The sequence below is a fragment of the Sceloporus occidentalis genome, unplaced genomic scaffold (assembly GCF_023333645.1).
Source record: "Sceloporus occidentalis isolate IW3139 unplaced genomic scaffold, rSceOcc1.0.p SCAF_145, whole genome shotgun sequence".
NCBI lineage: Eukaryota > Metazoa > Chordata > Lepidosauria > Squamata > Phrynosomatidae > Sceloporus > Sceloporus occidentalis.
The window spans coordinates 1,071,210-1,088,782 of record NW_028317125.1 but is presented as its reverse complement, the minus strand read 5'-3'; the positions used below and the strand labels follow the sequence as shown (position 1 = coordinate 1,088,782).

Sequence of the window (17,573 nt, the reverse complement as noted above, 5' to 3'; positions counted from 1 at the left end):
CTATCAATTATTAAGGAAACCTTTTTGCCTGTTCTAGATTCTTTAGAATTAAAAATATATCTATTGTGCTTAGGTGCATTATTTGCTTCAGAGCCCTGTTTTCCAATAAAAGTGCCCCTGATTTGCAAATTAATGCAAAGATTTCAGTATAACGATGAGAAAAAAAAAAAAGCATCAGCATGTCTATTGATATCTACAGTTTTTTTCTCTCTGCCTGCTCTCAGTGAATGGATAAAGTGATACATTCTATGAGTCTTGCTGGCCACTCAGATTTGTTTCCTCAATTATTTGGACACATTTCTGCATTGTTAAACCATTCTACACCTTGAAGGGTAAACTAACATTTAAGATGTGAAATGCATTATAGCAAGGCACCTAAAAAAGGGAAAAAAAAATTATAGCAATCGCAGAACATCCTTTGATTTATCGTATGCAATTTTTGTCTCCAGTTAATATAACAAACGCAGGAAATTATCCACTATTGATTGCACTATCCGATTACACTTTAAACTAGTTATCTGTAACTAATGTCATATATTGGAACTGCTATATTTAAATTTCTAGAATTTACGGTTATATTTCTAATTTTGATTAGAAAAATCAGATTACAAAAAGATAAGCGAGTTTATGGGAACAAAGCTAAAATAAATTATATGCACTGGTTTATTCAAGTCTTCCACTCCCAACTATTGCCTCTCAAAGAGCTTTTTTAGCCATAAAATCTGTATATTTTATTAAATAACGTTTAAAAAGAAGTCATTAAGCTGGGGAAATAGTAATTATTTGTTAAACCCACAAGAAAAAATGTCAAACACTGTCCATGTCAAATTACTGTAAATTGCTAACCCCTTTGCTACTACAGAAATGGCAAGCAATACATAACTGAACAGAGAATGAGGGGAACACACCAACAGTACCGGGAATCACCCACCATACGTAAGGTGAATAGAGACTGAATGCAAGTGCAAGAAATCCTTGTAGGAAAAAAATTATCTGTAGTCTAAATGTGAGCAGGAATGCAGATTTTTTTCTCTGGAGCCACCACCAGCTTTCCTTCCTAAGAATCAACGCAGGACTGATCAGAAATGTCATTGGGCAAATATTTCCTACAAATCAGTGTTTGTGATGAGAGTTGATCTGGTCTTCTGCCTCTTCCAGCACATCCATGGCCGACTTTATTACGGCCTTCACAGCCTCACCCAGCTGCACAGCTGTAAAAGGTTTCCCTATAGGGGGCACATGGATAAACACACATTTGCCACGGCTATGATACAGCGAGGTGTAGTAAGAGAAGTCACAGAGGTACCTGGGAAAAGAAAAAAAAAATCACAAATGTCAAATATAGCACTGGTTCTTCACAATATACCGGTAACAGATCAAATCTTCAACCAAAGCACTCCAGAAGATGGACACAACCACACTAACCTGCTCAAAGCATATTCAAGCAGTACAATGCCACATACAAACTTTGGAATAGCGTAGACCACCTGAAGAGGTTATGCAGGCTTAGAGTATAAAAGTAATGCCATGTTTGAGCACATTGTTAAATGTAATAAAACTAGTTTAATAATTATAAAACAAACAATCTCGTTTGTTGACTTGCAAGCAGGGCCCACCTTCTGTAACTGTTTACCAACCCTGTATGTACAAGGCAAAGTTCTGTTGTAATATTTTTCTTCCATATAAAGACTTAGAACATCTGAACTATAAGAAAAAAATGGAGGACTAGTTCTAAGACATTTTAGGACACTTGGGATTAAAGTGAAGATGTATTTATTACAGGAAAAGTAAAAGCTACTAGATACACTAAAGGGGTTATTTACCAAAGTGTGTGTGTGTTGCCAATGTTTCTACTGACTTAAGAATGCCTTATAAAATGCCAACCCTATTGAGTATCTCACTAGGCCCTGTATAATGCATAGTCCAATCTACATGATAACATTTACAATGTTTAATATGTACTTTAATAGGCTAGCACTGAGTATAATGCCCATGCGCATTGCGGACAAGAAATGTTTTCAATGAAATACCTCTCCTGCAAATCAAACATCTGTGGATGGAAGAAAATAGAGTAAAGCATCAGAATGCCTCTAAGTGCTTGCATGCATACATGCAAAAAAATGTACCTGAATAACTCATATTTTAATATATCCATACCCACCTCAGATGAACTCTCAAAACATTAGTGATTAACATGGTTGGGGAGCACATGTTATTGGGAATAACCTACTGATCAATGGTCAGGGCTACCCTTTAACTAGTAGTAGTAGTAGTAGTAGTTCCAGAAGGTAAAATGTTTTTGAAAGCATTTAACATTTGACAAAATGCAGTGAAGAAAAGAACTTCAGTGGATTTAAGCACCCTTAGTTGCTTGTTTTCTCTTCACTGAAGTTCTCAATTACTTTGGCTGCATGCATTGGGCCATTGTTATGCTGCAGAATAAATGTGGGCCAATCAGATACCTCCCTGATGATGGTGCTGGTGATGGATAAGTATCTGCCTGTACTTCTCAGCATTAAGAAGCCCATTAATTCTGACCAAATCCCAAACTGCATCTGCATAAATGCAGCCACAACACTTGCAAGGAACCTCCACCATGCTTCATAGTTGCCTGCCAACGCTCATTTTTTTTCCATCTATCCAGCCCTTCAGTTAACAAAATGTATTCTGCTACAGCCAATTAATTAAATTTTTGACTCATCAGTACAGAGATCCTATTGTCATGGTTTCTGTACCTGTGTTTAAATGAATAGTTGAGTCAATTGATCTTGTTTCCGTGTTAGAGGTGTAACTTTTTGGCCACAGGTTTTCCATGAAGACCACTTCTGACAGTAGTACCAGGGTCCCACTGTTTTCTGCCAATGTTGACCTGATGGCACTTCTGGAAACCTTCCGATTGCAAAGAGTAAGCATGATGTGTCTTTCATCATTGACTGACCACTTCTTCATCTACAGTCCTCAAAATTGCCCATTGCTTTGTGTTTCCCCAAAAGAGCTTGGGCAAAAGATCTGAAAACACCTGTCTGCCTTGAATTTTCTGCCTGGAAGAGACCTGATTGATGAAGTGTAACTTGTGTCTTGCTGCTGTGCCCAGTTTTGCCATGGTGTATGACTTGACATTTTTCACCTTTCACTGTGCAAGTGTACCCAGAAGAACTGATGTTGTTTTGAAGGCAAAGAGTGGTCACAACAAATATTCATTGAATTTAGATATTTCTTCTGTCCACCCTCTTTGCATCTTATTAAATGGTAAAATGAAATGATACTAACATGTCTATTTTTTAAAGTATTCTTACGTCACAGTATTATATATATACATATATACACATATATATACCGTAATTGCTCGATCATAAGACAAGTTTTTTTTTGTCTGAAAAATACCCCTTGTCTTATATTCAAAGTCATCTTATAATCAGACCTGAAATAGAGTTCTGACTACAAGACTAAGATCCAGATCCCCCGCAGCGCTGCTGGGGACCTGGATCCTCCTCTCTGGCAGCCGGTGAATGTCTGCACAGTGCACGCAGACATCCTCCGCTACCGCCAGCACTTCTGCCGGGGCTTTTATGACGGAGCACCAGCATCACCACCAACACATGAAGTATCGTCCAGCAGCAGTGGAGATTGTCTACGCAGTCCTGGTGAACGTCTGTGCGGCGCTTGCAGACAACCTCCGCTGCTACCTAACACTTCCACCAGGGCACAGGCATCTCATGACCTTCCGGTGCTTAGCCATAGAAGCCCCAGCAGAAGTCCCGGCAGCAGCAGAAGTTGTCTGCACGCAGTCGCCCACCGGCTGCACCACTTTACACCAGGGACTCTGGCGCATGGGGACAAGTCTAGGGATCCATCGGCAGAGTGGCATATGGGGGGGGGAGTGGCATATCCTGGAGGCAGAGTGGCATATAGGGGGGGCAAAGTGGCATATCAGGGAATATAACTGGTGGGCAGGTTGGCAAATAAAACCATAGTTTCTATTAAATATGAAAAAAATAGTTTACATGTGAATATTTACTAGTAAAACTTTTTCCTATTAGATAGTGTTATATTCAGGCTCTTTCTTTTAATATTCAAATTTTTGGGGGGGGTCATCTTATAATCGAGCAAATACGATATATATATCAAACTTGGGGAACCAAAAGCAAACAATAAATAAAATCTGGCTGCTAAAGAGTAAATGCTTACCTAAGAATTAATTTTCATTTTCACTCCTGGTAGCATGTTAGGAGAGGCTCCTCCTTTCCAAGTAGGGCAGGAAATAAAACTCCCAAAACCTCCCGTCTTCTGCAGTGAATAACCAAGGCCAAACTAATTCAAATCAAATTTATATTAGGAAGGGGCAACATTTTTGGTACCAGAAATGACCAAGAAGAGAAATTCTCAGGTAAGAATTTGGTCTTTCTTCCTGTTTCACTTTAACAAAGCTAAAGGGAGGGATCCAAAACCACAGACTGCAAAACTCTTCTTACAAAGTTATCATCATGTGAAAAGGAAGTCTAAAGTCTGTAATGTTTAAATTAAGGTGTGTACATTGTTCCAGACTGCTGCTCTGCAGATCTTATCCTTGGATAACCTGGCTGCCTCTGCCCGAGATGTGGGCCGTTGTGGAGTTAGCTGTAAGTCTCTGGGGAGGTTCTTTCTCAGCTGGCTTGTAGGCCTCTGACATAGCAAATAAATAATTAATCGAGTGATAGAAGCTCTGGAAACTGCTGACCCCTTTATAGCTCCAGTAAAGGACACAAAAAGACTGGTTGAACTTCTCCAAGAAGCAGTTCTCTCCAGGTAGATTATTAAGCATCTGTGTAGATCCTGAGAATGAAACTGACATTCTCTGTTGTTCCTTGGATTGGGACAACATACAAGTAAGAGGATATGTTGTAAATGGAAAGGAGAAAAGAACCCGTTTGGTATGAATTCCAGAGGGATACGTAAAACCACTTTATCCTCTAAAAATTTAAGGTAAGGACTTAAAGTTGACAAGGTCTGAATCTCATTGACTCTCCTTGCTCAAGTACACTAGCTTGCAGGTGAGAAGCTTCAGAGGGGCCTCTAATAGTTCGAATGGAGCCTTCACCAGACTGGTCAAAACCAAAAATAAATCCCAGGAAGGATGTCTTCTGAAGAGCCAAATTCTGGAGGCAGCCAGCTAGAATTCATTAATAAAAAAACCTCAAAGTGCTTAATGCGGCCACTTTAGCAAACCTTTAGAGAGGCAGGAGAGAGACCATCTTGAAAACCTAGCTATAATAATTCCAGAGTCTGGAAGATAGATACCTCTTCAAGCTGAATCTGACTTAAAGAACAACTACAGCCTTTTCCAAACTTTGCAGTTAACGCAAGTAAGGTAACCTTCTTCCTGACTTGCATCAAGGTTTTGACGACTTCTTCAGAGAAGTCTAATCAATCTCTTCAAAAGCCAGACCGTTAACTTCAGATGTGCTGGATTTGGATGACAAATCGGACCTTGTAGAAAATCTGTTGTGACTTCCAAAGGTTATGGGTCTGCCACAACAGACAAATTAGCTCTAGGTGCCAGATCCTCCTGGGCCAATCATTATTACCAGGCACTTGTCTTCTCTGACCTTCTTCAGGACGTTGGCTATTAGTGGTAGTGAGGGAAACATCACAATTGAAAATTCATCTCTGAGAAAAGAAGTCTACGGCTAAGGGCCGACCTACCGGAGACATAGAAAATAATCCATCTTCTTGTTTATAGAGGACGCCATGAGGTCTATCTCTGGGGTGCCATACTTTTCCCAAGGGCTAGATGTACGTAAAAGTTAGACTGCTTAAGCAATATTGTGCATCACCCCAGCATCGGAGTGCTCCCAAGTAGAAATCGAAACATAGCTACCAGGTTCCCATAGCAGGGAAATCAAGCCAGTGAACCCGGACTCTCCCATGAACCCGACAGAAAAGAAAAAAACAGGAGAAGCTCCTACTCAGGGATAGGACAGGTGGGAGGTTTCAGAGTTTTATTTCCTGCCCTACCTGGATAGGTAGTCCACATTGTTGTGTCACAGTAACCCCCTGAGGCGTAAAGACATATATGGTACATTTGAATTTTGGAGGGGGACACTGATGGATTCCTGGGAAGACTTCTTGTCTGCCTGCCCAGCCCCCTCTTATGTCTAAGTCACCTCATTGGGTGGCACAGGGTGACCAGAAACCCCAGTCTGGTCTGCCCTAACCAGACTTTCATGAAGTAGCTGGCTCTGGGGCTCTACATGGTCGGAAACACTCCATACACCTGACCGGGCCTATCGGCAAATCCATGGAACTGTGCGGCGGCTAGGAGCCGTGGAGGTGCCCGCAGACAATTGGAACTGCGTCGCTACGGACACTTGTTGTCCCACCATGAGCTTAGTGTAACCCCAAAAAAGTTTGGAATTAAAAGGATGTAATATAACTCAATAAATAAGTCACTAGAGGTCTGTGTGACAAAGGCTTCTGGGTATTCAATACAATGTGTATGTGCGTCAAGGGCCTTTGGGAATCATACCTGCCTGCATCTGTAGAAACTGTGAACTGAACATCTGGCACAGCTGCTGAGGCTCTCTTGTAAACTGCATCTATGTCGATCACAGAATGTAAGCATTCAGGACCTCCATCAACACAGCAGTGTTTTCCAGGGCAGAAGTTGCAATTATCCAGGCCTTTATACCCTACATTGTGACCACATTTCTCTAAGGTTACCATTGTTGCCATGCCCGAGACTCCTACATGAACAGAGAGCTAAGAAAAAAAGGTAAGCATTAGAGTGCTTCAAATAAAAATGGAATACCGGGGAAACACAATGGTGACATCTTACAGGTCAGTCACCGAGTTGATTCAAGATATACCAGCTTTTACAAAGAAATAAGTTACTGCTGAATTACATTGGCAAACAACTGATTTTTACTTTACATTCGGCACAAATTTAGTATTCTAAATTATTTTCGGTTCTGAAAATAAATTATTTTAATGGATTATATTTTGACCTTTAACTTCGTACAGCTATGAAAGTTACATGGAAGCATAATTGGGTTTTCTTCACCGCAGAGGCACAGCTATTGTTCACCTTTAGATCTAAACTGCCACTCTTAATACACTGTATGTTTTACACATGCCCTAGCATCAAAAGGTTGGCTAACCAGTTTAAGTAACAGATTTAATCCATGATTAAGTGGCTCAGAGAGATCCATGGATTTTGAGAAATATGTAAAACTGTAATTTTATTAACAATTTGTAATTTAGCTGTTGTGGAAACGCCTTATACGTGGAGAATTTAGGCTATTGATCTAAGACCACTGCAGTTTGTGTTAGTTGTAATAACATTAAACAAAGACATGTAAAAGTCAATCCAATTTAAAATTGTAAATGTTGAACAATCCACTGGTCCACTCCTACCCACATTGCACTATATACATAACCCACATGGAAAATTGCTAGTAAGAAAGGGGAGGCAGATGTACGCTTGTTAATATTTTCTAAGCACAAGAGAATGTAATCGCAATGTAGATAATATATATATTAAAAATTCTTTTAAAAACACAGATTATCTACTGTATTTGCTCGATTATAAGACAAGGGTTTTTTCAGAGCAAATGCTCAGTGGCATATAGGGGGTATAAGGCATTCCTGGGGCATTTCTGGGGCAGAATGGCAAGCCAGGGGGCAGATGTGCATAACTGGGGGGGCAGGTTGAAAAAAAAAAAAGGAAATAAAAACAAAATATTTTTCTCAGTCATAGCTTTTAATTAGGGCTGAAACAACTAATCGATAAAATCGATAATGAAAATCGTTGTCAATGATTTTAATTATCGATTAATCGAATCGATTTTTATCGATTATAAAAATTATAATCCGACCTCAAACAGAGATCGGATTATAACACTAGAATCCAGATCCCCCGCAACGCTGCAGGGGACCTGGATTCCCCTCACTCGGCCGGTCTCTCACTTCCGTCTCTCTCCCCCTCCCATACACCCCTCTGACTCCTCCCCCCTCCCATAAATCATTCTGCCTCTCTACCCGGCTCCGTTACTGACTTCATAGAAGCCTCAGCGTAAGTGAAGGGCAGTAACGGAGGCTGTCTGTGCGCATCATGCAGACCCCCACCGGCTGACAGAGGATCATCCTCTCTGTCAGCCGGTGGGGGTCTGCATCGCACAGACAGCCTCCGTTACTCACCTTCACTTACGCTGAGGCTTCCATGAAGCAGCAGTGAAAGTTCCTGTCAGTAACGGAGCCGGGTAGAGAGGCAGAGCGGTGTATGGGAGCCACCCTCCCATACACCACTCTGGCTCCTCCCCCTCCCATACGGCACTCTGCCTCTCTACCCGGCTCCCTGGTGTCTTGTGAACCTCCGTGGCTGACAGGAGGCAGAGTGGAGTATGGGAGGGGGGAGGAGGCAGAGTGGAGTATGGGAGGGGGGAGGAGGCAAAGTGATGTATGGGAGGGGGGAGGAGGCAGAGTGGAGTATGGGAGGGGGGAGGAGGCAAAGTGATGTATGGGAGGGGGGAGGAGGCAGAGTGGTGTATGGGAGGGGGAGGAGGCAGAGTGGAGTATGGGAGGGGGAGGAGCCAGAGTGGAGTATGGGAGGGGGAGGAGCCAGAGTGGAGTATGGGAGGGGAGGAGCCAGAGTGGTGTATTGGAGGGGGAGGAGCCAGGGTGGTGTATTGGAGGGGGAGGAGCCAGAGTGGTGTATGGGTGAGTTATAGTGGTGTATGGGGGGTATTATGAATTATAAGGCATATCGATATTAGGCATATCAGGGGGGCATAAAACATATCTGGGGATAAAAGGTATATCAGGGGGCTCAGTTGCATATCACTGGCATATAAGAGGTATAAGGCATATATGGGGACAGAGTGGCAAGATGGGGGTCAGATGTGCATAACCGGGGGCAGTTTGGTAAATAAAAAAAAAATATATAAATATGACAAATAGTTAACATATGAATTAATATTTACTAATAACTTTGTATTAAAACCTAGTTTGAGAAACACTGTTTGGGATCTTGTAGCTTTTATTATTATGTCAGTAAAATAAGAAGGTGAATAGAGAGGCCATTGCAATAAAGAGATTAAAGTGTAAATTGTACGTTTTTTATTACATTATTTTAAATTGAAAAAAAAATAATTTTTTTTATCCGATTAATCGAAAAAATAATCGGCCAACTAATCGATTATTAAAATAATCGTTAGTTGCAGCCCTACTTTTAATAAAAAAAAATAGTTCACATAGTTTACACGAATTAACATTTACTGGTAAAACTTTTTTCCTATAGGGTCGTCTTATATTCAGGCTTTTTCGTTTTTCGATAAATATTCAGATTTTGGGGGGTCGTCTTATAATCGCGCAAATACGGTATTTAGTCCTTAAAATTCACATTTTATATAGAACATACATTAATTTTCTATTTTGTTAAAGGTTCAGAAGTGGAAAAAAATTTCAGCAATAAAAAAACAAAAAACAAGTTTCATTGAACTCACCACTGGATGATACTTTTTCCATAATTCTGGGATTAACCTTTGTACTGTCTGGTATTCAACAGGAATCTCGTGAACAATTAAATCTACTTCATCTCCCAGGCCCAACTTTTCCAGTTCCTGAAGGAAGAAAGAAGTGGCTTAGCGCGTAAATTATATAATATCTATTATAGATATCCAGCAAAATTAAATACACTTATGTTAATATGGGAATTATGAACCTCTTGTCAAATAAAAAAAAATCTTTCGACAGCACCTACGAATACAATCATGAAAAAAGTGACCAGCAGCTTTTATGATGGAACATAACATCTGTATGTTCGCTCCTCTATATTTAATTTCCTTCTGTAACTGTGATTACATATACACTGTATACAGACAGATAAGTATAAAAGGTGGTCCCTAATGGTAATAAAATGGTTATTTCAGAAAAGTACAAAAAGGCTGCTAAACCAGTATAGCTTTGAGTTAGGATGCCTGTTCCAATGAAATTCCTTGAGGTTCTTGCCACGTAGACACGGTCACACGCATTACCCTGCGACACAGCTCAAATGGTGGTTAGATTGGGCAGCATTTGCTATAAAAATGTTGATTTGTGCTGTCTAAGCAATCAGCTAATCACAAAAGCACACAGCTAGATTAAGTAACTGCTTAAGAAATAAAAGGTCAATAAAGATATGGGAGAGCTGTGTTTCACTATTGGAGCTAGGCTCTAAATAATAAGCCAATATTTAATGTGCAGTAAATTGTACTTAACTTAGAGGACGACAAGAGGAACAGCCTCCCTGCAGAAGTGTTGGAGGTTAATATAATAAAGGAATTTAAAAGGAATGCATGAGATATTTCAGGATAGCCATATGCCTGAAACAAAGCCAAGTGCTGAGACTGTCTTACAAAAAAAATGTCCATTTCCCTGATGTAAACACCAATTCTGGTTGACAGAGATAGTATTGTTACAGTTCAAAACTAGAAATACTTCTACATGCGTGCATGGGTGCTTTTTAAAAGTCTAGGAGGACTTTGTACCTAACCATTATGCATTTTCACTTTCCATTTCTCATAAAAAGACAAACACTATTGTAACGCCAAGAAAAAACACGTCACATTTAAGGTGCCAAATTATGGAAACATTTATATAATTGTAGAACACACACACACACATCCATATAATATATATATATATATCATATATTTATATATCTATACACACCCACACTTGTTTTGCAGATGAGTGACAGAGAGTGGGTGCGAGCAAGCAAGAGATCTATATAATGATAATGTCAATACTAGACACAATAACAAGCAGTGCAATACATAGATCTTGTCATCTATATATTTACAAAGGTTTTAGCCAGTAGAATATTTGGAACAAACTACCTGCTATTAATAACATGAAATGCACCCTAGTTTAACTTGCATAACAAGATCAGTTGCTTTATCAACCAACACAGAAACACACATACTAACGATAGATGCCAGACCCACTATGCATCCATTTTTAATTAGAATATACAAGCCATATGTTATAGTATTTGGACTTTTTATACATACACAATGGTCTAAAGGAAGCCTACTTGTGCTGTAGAAGTTACATGGTATGTTTAAATCATGACTTGGTAAAGGGGTTATTAAGCTGATGGGCCGATCATGGTCAAGATCCTCTTGACAGTTATATGCTAAAAATCCTGCATGTTTTCATTTATCAGGAACCTAAAATGTGCATATGCTCAAATGCTTTAAATTATTATTTAATTATATCCTTACCTTGACTGCTACCCAGCTTGCATTCACTGCATGTTCACCAAATGGGCCAAAACCTAGAAAAACAAGTGCTAGTTAAAGTAGGTATTGATCTTTTTTGTCTGAAAATGGTTGTATATTTAAAGTGGAAGTGTCAAAAAAATAATCCTAACTCAAATGTAGCATAAAAACAGACCTTGTAATTCAAAAAAGGAAAATAGATATAGCCATGTTGGTCAGAGATCTCGAAAGAAGAGTGTGTTGATGTGCAGTTCAGCAGTAATAAACAAGGAAAATGGATATAGCTGTAATGGTCCAAGACAAGATAGAGTGTTTTTAGTTAAAGGTGATACCTGTTAGCGTGCCAGGATAGAAAAAAAGATGTACATGAGGAATTCCCGGCAAGGGAGATTGTTAAAGCACATCGAGCAGACGTGCCGGCAGCGGAGGTTGTTTACGCGCGCATCGCCGCACACAGTGAACGTCCGTGCGATGCGCTTACACAATCCCCGTGGGAAGTGCTGGCAGGGGAGGCTGTCTCAGCGTATCAGAGAGTAGGATACGGGTCCCCTGCACCGCTGCGGGGGGATCTGTATCCTAACCCTGCTGCCTGCCCGGCGCCCGGAACTGCATGTCCTTGGCATCGGGCACTAGACCCCGAATATAGGCCGCACCCCCACTTTAACCCCTTAATGACAATTGCCGGTCCTGGCACGGCACGGAAAAGCATGTGCTTTACGACAATTGACGTGCCAGGACCGGCACGTCTTTAAACGGGTGCAGAAAGCGATCTACTATCGCTTTCTGCACCCAAAAAGCGTTGCTGAATGCCTCGACCTCGAGGCATTCAGCAACGCCGCGATCGGCACGAAGGGGCCATCTCTGGCCCCTCCACGGGGCGTCAACATCCGCCATACTTTGTATGGCGGCGGACGCCCGTTTTAAAAGCGTTTAGGAGGCGATCGACGATCGCCTCCTAAACTTAAATGGTGTCGCTGGAATGCCTCGATCAGGAGGCATCCAGCGACACCAAACACTAACCTTTTGATGGGCTGTGACCGCTCCGGAGAGCGGTCACAGCCGCAGCTGCCGGCAATCTTCGCCATCAAGGAAGATGGCCGCCGTCCTGTAACAGGAACCACAAATTTTAAAAGTTCGCTAGATGGTCCAGACCATCTAGAGAACTTTGGCTCCACTTGCAGGTTGAATACAGGTACTGCATTCACCATGCAAGTCAATGGAGCCCAGCTTTCTAATCACAGTGTGATTAGTAAAAATAAATTAAAAAATAAAATAAAATTAATAATAATTAGAAAAAAATAGTAAAAAACAGTAAAATGTAAAAATCATTTCCCACTGATGTCACTATCAGGGGAACCTCCAAGTTGAAAAAAAATGTTAAATTTTTTTTTAAAAAAAATAAAAAAAAAATATATATATATATAAAAAATATATTTTTGTGAGCAAGTCCTAAAATTAGCATATTAGCTTAAAACAATTCTCGCATGGAAAGAGTTAAAATACTGGCATATTAAATGCCCGTGGGGTGTCTACTTTTAAAAAATGTATGATTTGATGGGGTAAATTGAATGGGCCAGGTTCAACAACGTCCCAATTAACACGGGGGGAAGGATGGCCACACATCTAATTTCCAATTAGAAAAATGCACACGTACCAAATGTGGCCTTTTAGTTCCCCCAAAAAATGACACACCCATGCATGTGGGGTATCACTGCACTCAGGAGATGTTGCTGAACACATTATGGGGTGTCGTGTGACAGCGGCATATACCAGGAGCTGTAAATTCATACATAAAGTAGGTGTGTGTGGGAAAAATACACACACAAAAATATTACTGCAAACTTTGAAAAAATGCTGGTGGTAAAATATGTGCATGCAAAGAGTTAAAATACCAGCATTTAAAATACCCTGTGGTGTCTAGTTTTGAAAAATATATGGTTTTGTTGGGCACACTGAAATGGCCTGGCTCAAAGATGTACCAAATAGGGCATGGGCAGTGGATCCCAAATGCCAAAGTTCAACATTGAAAAAAGCGCATGCCCCAAATGTGGCCCTTTTGCCCCAAAACAGCCAGGCAAAATCATTCATGTGAGGTATCGCTGTACTCAGGAGATGTTGCTGAACACATATTGGGGTGTTTTGTGATAGTGACATATACGAGAACATTTTAATTCATACCTGAATTAAAATGTGTGTGGAAAACCAAATGCAAAAAAATGACTACCACAAAGTTTGACAAAGACTGGTGGTAGATATGGTGCATGGAAAGAGTTAAAATACTAGCATTTGAAATACCCTGGGGTGTCTAGTTTTCAAAAATATATGGGTTTATTGGGCACACTGAAATGGCTCGGCTCAAAGATGTACCAAATAGGGCATGGGCAGTGGATCCCCAAATGCCAAAGTTCAACATTGAAAAATGCGCATGCCCCAAATGTGGCCCTTTTGCCCCCAAACAGCCAGGCAAAATCATTCATGTGGGGTATCGCTGCGCTCAGGAGATGTTGCTGAACACATATTGGGGTGTTTTGTGATAGTGACATAAACTAGAACATTTTAATTCATACCTGAAGTAAAATGTGTATGACAAAACAAATGCAAAAAAATGACTACCATAAAGTTTGACAAAGACTGGTGGTAGATATGGTGCATGGAAAGAGTTAAAATACTAGCATTTGGAATACCCTGGGCTGTCTAGTTTTCAAAAATATATGACTTGATGGGGTAAATTGCATTGGCCGGGTTCAAAGATACCCGAAATGGCACATGGGGGGAAGAATTACCAGATTTGGAAAAAATGGCTTTGAAATAGCAAAACGCTACCTGTACTTATTGCCCCATAATGGGTAGAAAAAAGCAAAAAAACATAAAAACATTGGGTATTTCTAAACTCAGGACAAATAGTAGAATCTATTTAGCAGGTTTTTTCATTACCTTTTATAGATGAGTAAAAGATTTTTCAACTAAAAGTTAGAAAGTCATTTTTTTCTAAATTTTTCACCATATTTTATAATTTTTTTAATAGTAAATAATATGATACAATCAAAACAATGTCATCTAAAGAAAGCCCTTCTTGTCCTGAAAAAAACAATATCTAATGTGTGTGGGTTCAGTAAACGGGAAAGAAGAAAATTACAGCTAAACACAAGCAGCGCAGAAATGTTAAAAAGGCCATTGTCACAAAGGGTACAAAAAGTAAAATCAGCCTTTGTCTCGAAGGGGTTAAAGACTTAAAGTGGGGGGGGGGTGCGGCCTATATTCAGGCAAATACGGTAAGTATTGTAAGATGCTCTGCATATATTGTTGGCACTATGTAAATAAAAGACAATAATGATTAACATATCAATACAAAGGCCACTTCCTGTGAGACCGGTAAGGGCCCTTTTTTGTAGCAGGAGCACCAAGCATTGCCTTCAGCAGGAGAAGAGATATCTTTCATGAGGGCTTAAAATCGTAGGCCATATAAGGTCACATCCCAGAACCCGCATGTAAGCCTACATAACAAGGTCTGTGTGAGTATTGATTACTGTTTAATGCAACAAACCACGATGATTCCCTTTAAGAAAGAAAGTAAGCGGCAGTCACATACTGCTAAAAATTATTCAGCTATTTTGCTCTCCAGCCATTGTGTTTATAAGCACACAATTCTTTCTATTAAACCCCTTGTACAAAATGTGAAATGACTAGTAATTTTGTAATAAATTCTGGTCAAAAAAATAATTATGTGTAGATTGCACTCACAAAAGTGACTTTAAATGAAGCACATCAACAAGACCTTGGTGTCTTCTTAGGGTCTGTAATACAGATGAAAAACCACAACTGGTGCAGTAAATACTAGCAGTAGTTTAATATATAAAGCAGAGCAACTTACAAACAGGTTGGGATAACAGGGTTATGCATAGAAGTGGTAGGAAAGGTAAGTAAAATGTCCGTATAATCAGTCCGTGTGTCCGTAGTTAAAATTCTGTGTATGTCTCAACACGTTTCGCCGAGCTAATTGTCGGCTTCCTCAGGAGAATTTAAAGTAAAGTCTGTGTCTCTTGCAGGTTCGTTTAAAAAGAGCTCCGGGTGCCGTCCTCGTATGACTGCGTCATCACGTTTCATCCCTGTTGTCTCTCTATCTCCGTAGACAAGCCTGTTGTCTTTTTCTGATGTGTTCCAATAAAGTTCTTCGTATAGTATAATCAGATGCGCGGGGGGAGATGAGGGAAAAGAGCCTCCTCGCTCCCTTCTACGGCATCATGAGGACTTTCGGAGACCCGTGTCCACGAACGGAACAAAGAGATGTCAAAGACAGAGATAAATATGGATAAATAATTTTATAAAACATCCGATCGTGTTGTTCATTTGTTGTATTAGAATGGAGAACGAGCAGGTAGGAAAAGCCCAAAATAGAAGATGGTGATAAACGGAGTCTAGAGCGTGTGAAGGAAATATATAAGATGGGAATAGATATATTTGTAGATGATACAATTCAAATAAAAATATGTATATAAAAGATGTATATATAAAAAGTTTTATCCAAAATATATGTATATAAAAAATGTATATCAAAAATGTTATGTATATGAGAGGAAAATGTCTATCACAAATGCATGTATAAAAAATGTATACGAAACATCCTAGTAGCAATGTATGTATATAAATATATGGATGGTATATAATATGTATGAAAAAACAAATCTAATTGACTAAATAATTAAGTATGTCCACTTGATGAGTGTAAATAAATATATAAATAAAATGTTATAAAAATATATAATGTTGTAAAATTATATATATATTATATATATATATATATATATTATATATATTTACTCACAGAGTCCATTGCACACCATTCCAAATATTCCAAGCCCGGTGCTAGTAACCAGCAGTTTCCATGTAAAACACTTTCAAAAAGATGGTCAGCACTCCAGGTCTTTAAATAGACAATTTCATTTTATTCAAAGTCAACGTTTCAGTCATTACTGACTTTCATCATATGTCCTGATGAAAGTCAGTAATGACTGAAACGTTGACTTTGAATAAAATGAAATTGTCTATTTAAAGACCTGGAGTGCTGACCATCTTTTTGAAAGTGTTATATATATATATATATATATATATATATATATATATATATATATCTATTTATTAAGTATATATATATATATATATATATATATATATATATATATATATATATATATATATATATATATATATATAAAATAAAAAAGTGATTTGGAAAATAGATAAATTATTTAATAAAAATATATGTATGTAAAAATGTATGGATAAAATCTATATGATATGTAAAAAAATAATAAATCAAATGTATCCACTTTAAATAAAATTTATATAATATATATATGTCTATTAAATATAAATGTATATATAAAATATGAGTAAAAAAGGTAATCTAGAAATTAGATATATTGAATAAATATTTAATATGTAATAAATTCATAAATTAATTAATAAATTAGTTAATAAACGTTAATATATCCAATTCCACATTCAAGCCATCTTTTTGTAAAAGTCTGGAATTTATAAATCCATTCAGTTTCTTTTTTGGATAATGCTTCTTTAATATCTCCTCCACGCCAATGTGGGGACACTAACTCTATCCCAAACATTTTAAAATCTGGGAAGGAGAACATTTTGCAATTTGTACAGTGTCTTGGAACACTGTGTTTTATATTATTATTTCGTATTCCTCCCATATGCTCCTACTAAATGCATTCCCAAAAGAAAACCTGATTCCCCACCCACTCGCTCTCCTATTCTAACTAGGAATAGATCCCACATTCCCAATGAGTTTAACAAGGCTTTTTTAGACAGGGGGCTATCCCCAAGAAGAAGGCCTATATCAAAGGATCCAGTACAACGTCCATATGCGACCCAAGAACACAAATTTCTCACGTTAGTACACTCCCCAATAAAGAGAAGACTGATTCTAAGACATTCAGAGGACAATCACTAACCTCCCAAATGAATAATTCTACAAATGAGATAATGAATTTATCACCCCATTCCCTTGATCCAGCGGAATTATCACTACTAAATAAAAGGTCTAAAATTTGCTCCAAATAGAGGACCAAATGGATTTAATCTGTTTTTTCTTAAAAAGGATTACACCACTATGAATCAAACAGATAAAATTGACCCTTTTTCACACACCGATTTTAAACCCAAATCCAAATTCTTCCCCCAACACAGCAAGGGAGAACACCTAGAAGTGTTCTCAGACATGCTCCTTAAAGAATTCAGTAAGTTTGAAAATGACACTAAAAGGATACATTTGATTTATTATACATATCATATAGATTTTACCCATACATTTTTACATAC

The 17,573-nt window shown here is 38.7% G+C and overlaps 1 protein-coding gene across 1 annotated transcript; it reads right to left on the bottom strand.

Moving 5' to 3' along the window:
• Positions 1 to 1,113: 1,113 nt before the first annotated feature.
• LOC149280858 (pyroglutamyl-peptidase 1-like) lies at positions 1,114 to 6,711 on the bottom strand. The gene is made up of 2 exons (XM_089500043.1): positions 6,506 to 6,711; positions 1,114 to 1,306 (listed from the first exon to the last, which is right to left on the bottom strand). Exons 1-2 carry the CDS (start codon positions 6,709 to 6,711, stop codon positions 1,114 to 1,116), a joined length of 399 nt encoding a protein of 132 aa, XP_089356169.1.
• Positions 6,712 to 17,573: the final 10,862 nt, after the last annotated feature.

What these genes read in the sequence shown, in the direction of transcription:
- LOC149280858 (XM_089500043.1), bottom strand. Translation starts at nt 6,711, where the DNA reads ATGGCAACAATGGTAACCTTAGAGAAATGTGGTCACAATGTAGGGTAT. An exon ending in GTTTCTACAGATGCAGGCAG is followed by an intron (nt 1,307 to 6,505) that starts GTATGATTCCCA and finishes TTCTTTTCCCAG; the next exon opens with GTACCTCTGTGACTTCTCTT.